The sequence below is a fragment of the Oncorhynchus nerka genome, linkage group LG24, assembly GCF_034236695.1.
Source record: "Oncorhynchus nerka isolate Pitt River linkage group LG24, Oner_Uvic_2.0, whole genome shotgun sequence".
Classification (NCBI taxonomy): domain Eukaryota; kingdom Metazoa; phylum Chordata; class Actinopteri; order Salmoniformes; family Salmonidae; genus Oncorhynchus; species Oncorhynchus nerka.
The window spans coordinates 11,091,432-11,101,880 of record NC_088419.1 but is presented as its reverse complement, the minus strand read 5'-3'; the positions used below and the strand labels follow the sequence as shown (position 1 = coordinate 11,101,880).

General features: G+C 42.2%; 1 protein-coding gene across 5 annotated transcripts in view; it reads left to right on the top strand.

The window, feature by feature from the left end:
- Positions 1–10,449, top strand: part of LOC115122410 (ryanodine receptor 3-like) — a 269,794-nt gene that overhangs the window by 75,620 nt on the left and 183,725 nt on the right. For all 5 annotated transcript variants that reach the window (XM_065008606.1, XM_065008603.1, XM_065008605.1 and 2 more), the window contains 2 exons: positions 71–164; positions 6,749–6,823. In XM_065008606.1, coding sequence (XP_064864678.1) covers positions 71–164; positions 6,749–6,823 — 169 coding nt within the window. The remainder of the gene's footprint in view (positions 1–70; positions 165–6,748; positions 6,824–10,449) is intronic.

Here is a 10,449-nt window from a genome sequence, read left to right as displayed (position 1 = left end):
ACGGTGCACAAAATGCACCATACCTTCAAAAGCTCCCTATTGAGCTTAGGGTCTTGTGTTTGTCCAATAGGATTCCTGTGTGGTGGTCACGTGATGCGTCTGTGTCACGGACATGATGAGAGTCTGACCATACCTGGATCAGAGGCCAGCGAGATGGAGCAGAGGTACAGTAGGCTTCTTGTCAGCCATTTTAATATTGTAACACTGTCAGAGCATAACAGGTACAGTAGGCTTCTTGTCAGCCATTTTAACTGTAGGTTTGGGTCTCTCCTGTAAACCCACTTTTAACACTGTCATATAATCACTTACGGTTACTTTCAAATGTCATTACAGGCTGTGAGCTCTACTATTAAGGACCATTTTAACTGACACTTACAGCTACTTTTAAAGATGTCTCTTAATGTTTTAGAGAGCTTTCAATTAACTGCTATGACATTCCATCACCATTCTGTTGAATTGTTGAGAGAGAAATGGGATCAAATAGTGCTAAGTCTATCTTGATGACGATCTGCCTGTGTATCAGATGGGGATCTGGGACACTCACTCCTTAGCCTGAAGTGTCACACCTTGCGCAATTAAATATGTGTTGGAATGCTTCCGAAGCGCAGTCAAGTCTGTTTGCGCGGCAGAGGTCCTGAGTTCTAGTCTTAGTATGCGCTGAGGCAGATGTCCTGAGTTCTAGTCTCGGTATGCGCTGAGGCAGAGGTCCTGAGTTCTAGTCTCGGTATGCGCTAAGGCAGAGGTCCTGAGTTCTAGTCTCGGTATGCGCTGAGGCAGAGGTCCCGAGTTTTAGTCTCGGTATACGCTGAGGCAGAGGTTCTGAGTTCAAGTCTCGTAATGCGCTGAGGCAGAGGTCCGGAGTTCTAATCTGGGGTATTCGCTGAGGCAGAGGTCCTGAATTCTAATCTCGGTATGCACTGAAGCAGAGGTCCTGAGTTTTAGTCTCGGTATGCGCTGAGACAGAGGTCCTGAGTCCAAGTCTCGGTTTGCGCTGAGGCAGAGGTCCTGAGTTCAAGTCTCGGTATGTGCTGAGGCAGAGGTCCTGAATTCTAGTTTCGGTATGTGCTGAGGCAGAGGTCTTCAATTCTAGTCTCGGTATGCGCTGAGGCAGAGGTCCTGAGTTCAAGTCTCGGTATGTGCTGAGGCAGAGGTCCTGAATTCTAGTCTCGGTATGCGCTGAGGCAGAGGTCCTGAATTCTAGTCTCGGTATGCACTGAGGCAGAGGTCCTGAGTTCAAGTCTCGGTATTTGCTGAGGCAGAGGTCCTGAGTTCAAGTCTCGGTATGCACTGAGGCAGAGGTCCTGAGTTCAAGTCTCGGTATGTGCTGAGGCAGAGGTCCTGAGTTCTAGTCTCGGTATGCACTGAGGCAGAGGTCCTGAGTTCTAGTCTCGGTATGCGCTGAGGCAGAGGTCCTGAGTTCTAGTCTCGGTATGTGCTGAGGCAGAGGTCCTGAGTTCTAGTCTCGGTATCTGCTGAGGCAGAGGTCCTGAGTTCAAGTCTCGGTATGTGCTGAGGCAGAGGAGGATGTGGTACTAGCTAAGCAAGCAGCATGATGTTCTTTTCACATTTTGAAATTACATTTTCATACCAGTAATAATTCAGAATGTACTATTAGTTTCAGTTTCAAAATGCACTTTTGAAGATTTGGAAGAGAAGGACTCCATGCAACAATTTGTATTGTAAAGTCACTGTGTTAAATAGAGACAAATGCATTGGTTTGGGACTGGTATCCTAGCAGCTAAGAGCTTTGAGCCAGTCAACGAATCCCAGAGTCGACTAAGTGAAAAATCTGTCGAATTGTGCCCTTGAGCAAGGCACTTAACCCTAATTGTTCCTGTAAGTGGCTCTGGACAAAATGTTTCATGTAATACTACTGACTAAAGGTCACCAGCGTTAGTCCCTATTAAAAAATATGATTTTGCAAGACGCAGTGATTTCTCAAACAGAGTTTCTTTCATAATTGTCCAGAGATTTGATCTGATATACTCCATAAAGAGTAAAGACCACATACACAAAACATTCTTATGAAAACATTTCTTCTTAACTGCCAGTTCTCTGCTGCCAATGACTGGAACGAACTACAAAAATCTCTGAAACTGGAAACACTTATCTCCCTCACTAGCTTTAAGCACCAGCTGTCAGAGCAGCTCACAGATTACTAAACCTGTACATAGCCCACCTATAATTTAGCCCAAACAACTACCTCTTTCCCTACTGTATTTATTTATTTTATTTATTTATTTTGCTCCTTTACACCCCATTATTTTTATTTCTACTTTGCACATTCTTCCACTGCAAATCTACCATTCCAGTGTTTTACTTGCTATATTGTATTTACTTTGCCACTGTGGCCTTTTTTTGCCTTTACCTCCCTTCTCACCTCATTTGCTCACATCGTATATAGACTTGTTTATACTGTATTATTGACTGTATGTTTGTTTTACTCCATGTGTAACTCTGTGTCGTTGTATGTGTCGAACTGCTTTTAAGTTGAGAACTTTGATAAGTTAAATACAGATTGAAGTCCTTTCATTGTCATCTCTTTACAGCAGGAGCCATTTGCTTTCCAAAGTATGTTTTCCTGCGATTGTATTTTAAAATATTGTGATATGCCTGGCTGGGCTTCTCTACCTTTCAGTGACAGTCTCAACTCAACAACCATCTATTTGCCGTTCGCGGTCCAAATTGCCGATCCTTCAGACTAAGTGATTTAACACAATAAACAGCTTTATTTTTATTAAAGAAGCTAATGGTCCTCTGTGTCCAAATCAGGCTTTTTGGTGTAGTAGCCTATTTTTGAATGGTTGTATTTATTTCTTTAAAGACAGGAGTTAATTAGGCTATATATTTTTTTTTCAATTTCATTCAATTTATTATAGGGAAAGCTTAACTGCTCCTGGCATTATGGGCGCACTGCCTTTTAATGTGTCATTAACACAACCAGTCATGACGTGGCGTGTAAAACAATCACATAACAAAGATGCTCCTGTAGGCTACCCGTGTAGGCTACCCCTGTAGGCTACCCCTGTAGGCTACCCGCGCACAGTTGAATTTAGGTTAATTTCACCTTTATTTAACCAGGTAGGCCAGTTGAGAACACCTTTATTTAACCAGGTAGGCCAGTTGAGAACACCTTTATTTAACCAGGTAGGCCAGTTGAGAACACCTTTATTTAACCAGGTAGGCCAGTTGAGAACACCTTTATTTAACCAGGTAGACTAGTTGAGAACACCTTTATTTAACCAGGTAGGCCAGTTGAGAACACCTTTATTTAACCAGGTAGTCTAGTTGAGAACACCTTTATTTAACCAGGTAGGCCAGTTGAGAACACCTTTATTTAACCAGGTAGGCCAGTTGAGAACACCTTTATTTAACCAGGTAGGCCAGTTGAGAACACCTTTATTTAACCAGGTAGACTAGTTGAGAACACCTTTATTTAACCAGGTAGGCCAGTTGAGAACACCTTTATTTAACCAGGTAGTCTAGTTGAGAACACCTTTATTTAACCAGGTAGGCCAGTTGAGAACACCTTTATTTAACCAGGTAGGCCAGTTGAGAACACCTTTATTTAACCAGGTAGGCCAGTTGAGAACACCTTTATTTAACCAGGTAGACTAGTTGAGAACACCTTTATTTAACCAGGTAGACTAGTTGAGAACACCTTTATTTAACCAGGTAAGCTAGTTGAGAACACCTTTATTTAACCAGGTAGTCTAGTTGAGAACACCTTTATTTAACCAGGTAGGCCAGTTGAGAACACCTTTATTTAACCAGGTAGTCTAGTTGAGAACACCTTTATTTAACCAGGTAGGCCAGTTGAGAACACCTTTATTTAACCAGGTAGGCCAGTTGAGAACACCTTTATTTAACCAGGTAGGCCAGTTGAGAACACCTTTATTTAACCAGGTAGACTAGTTGAGAACACCTTTATTTAACCAGGTAGACTAGTTGAGAACACCTTTATTTAACCAGGTAGACTAGTTGAGAACACCTTTATTTAACCAGGTAGACTAGTTGAGAACACCTTTATTTAACCAGGTAGGCCAGTTGAGAACACCTTTATTTAACCAGGTAGACTAGTTGAGAACACCTTTATTTAACCAGGTAGGCTAGTTGAGAACACCTTTATTTAACCAGGTAGTCTAGTTGAGAACACCTTTATTTAACCAGGTAGGCCAGTTGAGAACACCTTTATTTAACCAGGTAGTCTAGTTGAGAACACCTTTATTTAACCAGGTAGGCCAGTTGAGAACACCTTTATTTAACCAGGTAGGCCAGTTGAGAACACCTTTATTTAACCAGGTAGGCCAGTTGAGAACACCTTTATTTAACCAGGTAGACTAGTTGAGAACACCTTTATTTAACCAGGTAGACTAGTTGAGAACACCTTTATTTAACCAGGTAGACTAGTTGAGAACACCTTTATTTAACCAGGTAGACTAGTTGAGAACACCTTTATTTAACCAGGTAGGCCAGTTGAGAACACCTTTATTTAACCAGGTAGACTAGTTGAGAACACCTTTATTTAACCAGGTAGGCCAGTTGAGAACACCTTTATTTAACCAGGTAGACTAGTTGAGAACACCTTTATTTAACCAGGTAGGCTAGTTGAGAACACCTTTATTTAACCAGGTAGTCTAGTTGAGAACACCTTTATTTAACCAGGTAGGCCAGTTGAGAACACCTTTATTTAACCAGGTAGTCTAGTTGAGAACACCTTTATTTAACCAGGTAGGCCAGTTGAGAACACCTTTATTTAACCAGGTAGGCCAGTTGAGAACACCTTTATTTAACCAGGTAGGCCAGTTGAGAACACCTTTATTTAACCAGGTAGACTAGTTGAGAACACCTTTATTTAACCAGGTAGACTAGTTGAGAACACCTTTATTTAACCAGGTAGACTAGTTGAGAACACCTTTATTTAACCAGGTAGACTAGTTGAGAACACCTTTATTTAACCAGGTAGGCCAGTTGAGAACACCTTTATTTAACCAGGTAGACTAGTTGAGAACACCTTTATTTAACCAGGTAGGCTAGTTGAGAACACCTTTATTTAACCAGGTAGTCTAGTTGAGAACACCTTTATTTAACCAGGTAGGCCAGTTGAGAACACCTTTATTTAACCAGGTAGGCCAGTTGAGAACACCTTTATTTAACCAGGTAGTCTAGTTGAGAACACCTTTATTTAACCAGGTAGGCCAGTTGAGAACACCTTTATTTAACCAGGTAGGCCAGTTGAGAACACCTTTATTTAACCAGGTAGGCCAGTTGAGAACACCTTTATTTAACCAGGTAGACTAGTTGAGAACACCTTTATTTAACCAGGTAGACTAGTTGAGAACACCTTTATTTAACCAGGTAGACTAGTTGAGAACACCTTTATTTAACCAGGTAGACTAGTTGAGAACACCTTTATTTAACCAGGTAGGCCAGTTGAGAACACCTTTATTTAACCAGGTAGACTAGTTGAGAACACCTTTATTTAACCAGGTAGGCTAGTTGAGAACACCTTTATTTAACCAGGTAGTCTAGTTGAGAACACCTTTATTTAACCAGGTAGGCCAGTTGAGAACACCTTTATTTAACCAGGTAGGCCAGTTGAGAACACCTTTATTTAACCAGGTAGTCTAGTTGAGAACACCTTTATTTAACCAGGTAGGCCAGTTGAGAACACCTTTATTTAACCAGGTAGGCCAGTTGAGAACACCTTTATTTAACCAGGTAGGCCAGTTGAAAACACCTTTATTTAACCAGGTAGGCTAGTTGAGAACACCTTTATTTAACCAGGTAGGCCAGTTGAAAACAAGTTCTCATTTACAACTGCGACCTGGCCAAGATAAAGCAAAGCAGTGAGACACAAACAACAACACAGAGTTACACATAAACAAACGTACAGTCAGTAACTCAATAGAAAAGAAAAGTAGAAAAATCTATGTACAGTTTGTGCAAATGTAGAAGAGTAGGGAGGTAAGGCAATAAATAGGTGAAATAATGACAATGTAGCATTAATACCGGAGTGATAGATGTGCAGATGATGATGTGCAAGTAGAGATACTGGGGACATTCGTTCACTAACAAAATAATTCCAGCATCCAAACCCCAATACGGGTGTACTGTGTACTGTGCACTGTGTACTGTGCACTGTGTACTGTGTACTGTGCACTGTGCACTGTGTACTGTGTACTGTGCACTGTGTACTGTGTACTGTGCACTGTGTACTGTGTACTGTGCACTGTGTACTATGCACTGTGCACTGTGTACTATGCACTGTGTACTGTGCACTGCGTACTGTGCACTGTGCACCCGCATTGTGATGAATGGACAAATGCAGCTGTTATAAAACACCTAGGTGTATTGGCATGACATTCTACGATTGCCATTAGGCTCATCCTCTCCTGTCTAACACTTGTAGCCTGAATTGAAGCGTCCACTGTTGTCCACGCGCAACTCTTTCTCAGCTACTCATCTCCGCCTTGTCCGTCTTCTCAAACCACAACGCAATATGGAGCGTATACCACCCGGTTTCCAGTCAATTTGCTAATGTTTCATGTGGCTTTTTTTTCTTGCACTAATGTTAAGTAATGGTGTCGTAGCCTATAGTTCTTAGAGAATGTTGTATTAATTGTACTGGTACGGCGTACCCCCCACTATTGATTTTGCCGGGACACTGTACCAGATCGTACCGCCTTACTTTCACCCCTGAAAAAGACACAGACCTGATCCCTCTCCTCCCTTTCTGTGTCCCCAGGATAGTGAACTATGAAATGGGAAAAGGAACGTCCAAGGCCCGCTCCCTATGGAGGCTGGAGCCCCTCAGGATTGGGTGAGCTCTCCCCCATCGAACCCACCTCCACTCTGACCCTAACCTCACTCCCACCTCACCCTCTCTCACTTATCCATTTCACAGATACTGTCTGTCCTTCACTGCTGTCACTCAATTTCAGACACACTTTGGAATCCACTATCTAGAACCTTAAAGGTTTCTTTGGCTGTCCCCATAGGAGAACCCTTTGAAGAGCCCTTTGTGGTTGCAGGTAGAACCCTTTTGGTTGAGAACATAGACACCCAATACACTTTCAGACACCCTCAAGTCAATGGCACTTTCCATGAACCACCTGGTTGTATATGACGTGTGATGCATTATGGAAGTAGTTATAATGTCTTCTACCTTTATTTCACCAAAATAATCTCTTGAGAGTCAAGCATTATCAGAATGGCGCTGCAATGTATAGCTGCCGTTTTACGTTTTACTGGCTCCTGACCAATTTTGTGTTTTTTTGTTGTTGTTTTGTTGCACTGAACTTTTTTTGTTCATAATGTTTCCTCCATCGTTTCCTATGATCGTAAAGAGCTTCTGGATATCAGAACATCGATTTGGAAGAAGATTTCTACTTCAATGAGTCGGCAGTTCTGGACATACAGGCCCTAATCCCTGAGACTCGGAAAAGAAAGAGAGGCCGACATGCGGGCATGCTGACGAAACTACATCGCCTCTACCCTCCATTCTATTGGCGAACGTACAATCACTGGAGAATAAACTGGACGAGCTCCGTTCGAGACTATCCTATCAACGGGACCTGAAGAACTGTAATGTCCTGTGCTTTTCTCGAGTCGTGGCTAAACAAGGACATGGATAATATACATCTAGCTGGTTCTTCTATGCATAGACAGGATCGAATGGCAGCCGCGAGCGGCAGCCTCGTGTAAGCTCAAGGGGGAGGTGTGTGGCTTTGTTAACAACACCTGGTACGCAATATCTAATATTAATTCAGTCTGGATCTTCTGCTCGCCTGAATTAGAATATCTCATGATAAGCTGTAGACCATACTATTTCCCAAGAGAGTATATTTACCACCACTAACTGCACTCAACAAACTGTATAGGGCCATAAGCAAATGTTCCGGATGACTGTGTGATCATGCTCTCCGTAGCTGATGTGAGTAAGACCTTTAAACAGGTTAACATTCACAAGGCCGCAGGGTCAGAAGGAATACCAGCATGCGCTGACTCACATCAACACCATCATCCCAGACACCCTGGACCAACTCCAATTCGCATATCAGACCCAACAGATCCACAGAAAATCTCTATTGCACACGACCCTCTTCCACCTGGACAAGAGGAACACCTATGTGAGAATGCTGTTAATTGACTACAGGTCAGCGTTCAACACCATAGAGCCCTCAAAGCTCATCATTAAGCTAAGTACCCTGGGACTGAACACCTCTCTCTGCAACGGGATCCTGGACTTTCTGATGTGCCGCCCGCCACGCTGATCCTCAACACGGGGGGACCCTCAGGGGTGTGTGCTTAGTCCCCTCCTCTACTCCCAGTTCACCGACATCTGCGTGGCCGCAGACGATTCCAACGCTGTCATTACGTTTGCTTACGACACGACGGTGGTATGACAGATCACCGATGAAAATGAGACAGCCTGTAGGGAGGAGGTCAGGGACCTGTCAGTGTGGTGCCAGGACAACAACCTTTCCCTCAACGTCATTAAGACAAAGGAGCTGACCGTGGACTACAGGAAACGGAGGGCCGAGCACGCTGCCATTCACATTGACAGAGCAGTGGAGCGGGTCGAGAGCTTCGTGTCCACATCACTGACGAATGAACATGGTACAAACACACCAACACAGTCGTGAAGACGGCACAACAACGCCTCTTCCCCCTCAGGAGGCTGAAAAGATTAGGCATGGGACCTCGGATCCTAAAAAAGTTGCACCATTGAGAGCATCTTGAATGGCTGCATCACCGCTTGGTACGGCAACTGCTTGGCATCCAACCGCATGGCACTACAGAGGGTAGTACATACGGCCCAGTACATCACCGGGGCCAAGCTTCCTGCCATCCAGGACCTCTATACCAGGCGGTGTCAAAACAACAAAGCCCTAAACATTTTCTAAAACTCCAGTAACCCAAGTCATAGATTGTTCTCTCTGCTACCGCAGGGCAAGCGGTTCCGATGCATCATGTCTGGAACCAACAGGATCTTGAACAGCTTCTTCCACCAAGCCATACAACTGCAAAAGAGTTAGTTGGAATAGCTATTTTGTTAATTATTTAACGATCTGCATTGACTCTTTTTATACTACCTCTTTATACTCCTCAGAGCAGCTACTGCTACTGTTAATGATCTATCCTGTTGCCTAGTCATTTTATCCCTACGTATATGTACATATCTACATCAATTACCTCGTACTCCTGCACATCGACTTGGTACTATACATTTACATTTACATTTAAGTCATTTAGCAGACGCTCTTATCCAGAGCGACTTACAAATTACCCCGTGTATATAGACAAATTATCGTTACTCGTTGTGTATTATTATTATTATTATTATTATTATTTTCTAATATTTCTATATTTTCTCTCTACATTGTTGGGAAGGGCCTGTAAGTAAGCATTTCACTGTTAGTCTACACCTGTTGATTAAGAAGCATTTCACTGTTAGTCTACAGCTGTTGTTTAAGAAGCATTTCACTGTTAGTCTACACCTGTTGATTAAGAAGCAATTCACTGTTAGTCTACACCTGTTGTTTAAGAAGCATTTCACTGTTAGTCTACACCTGTTGATTAAGAAGCATTTCACTGTTAGTCTACAGCTGTTGTTTAAGAAGCATTTCACTGTTAGTCTACACCTGTTGATTAAGAAGCAATTCACTGTTAGTCTACACCTGTTGTTTAAGAAGCATTTCACTGTTAGTCTACACCTGTTGTTTAAGAAGCATTTCACTGTTAGTCTACAGCTGTTGTTTAAGAAGCATTTCACTGTTAGTCTACACCTGTTGTTTAAGAAGCATTTCACTGTTAGTCTACACCTGTTGTTTAAGAAGCATTTCACTGTTAGTCTACAGCTGTTGTTTAAGAAGCATTTCACTGTTAGTCTACACCTGTTGTTTAAGAAGCCTGTTGTTTTTAAGAAGCATTTCACTGTTAGTCTACACCTGTTGTTTAAGAAGCATTTCACTGTTAGTCTACACCTGTTGTTTAAGAAGCATTTCACTGTTAGTCTACAGCTGTTGTTTAAGAAGCATTTCACTGTTAGTCTACACCTGTTGTTTAAGAAGCATTTCACTGTTAGTCCACACCTGTTGTTTAAGAAGCATTTCACTGTTAGTCTACACCTGTTGTTTAAGAAGCATTTCTCTGTTAGTCTACACCTGTTGTTTAAGAAGCATTTCTCTGTTAGTCTACACCTGTTGTTTACAAAGCATGTGACAAATAACATTTGTTTTGTTTTGGATTTGATTATAAGACATGCTATGAGCATTTTTTAACAGCTTATTGATTGTTATTGGTTGATCCAATTATTTAATCATTTTGTAATGGAGTTTTACCATTGAAATGGCAGTCCAAAGTGTGATGGATGTCCTCTCTGTCACATTGTATAAATTATTGGAGACACGTAAGAGGGTTTTTTAATACTCCACCAAAAATACA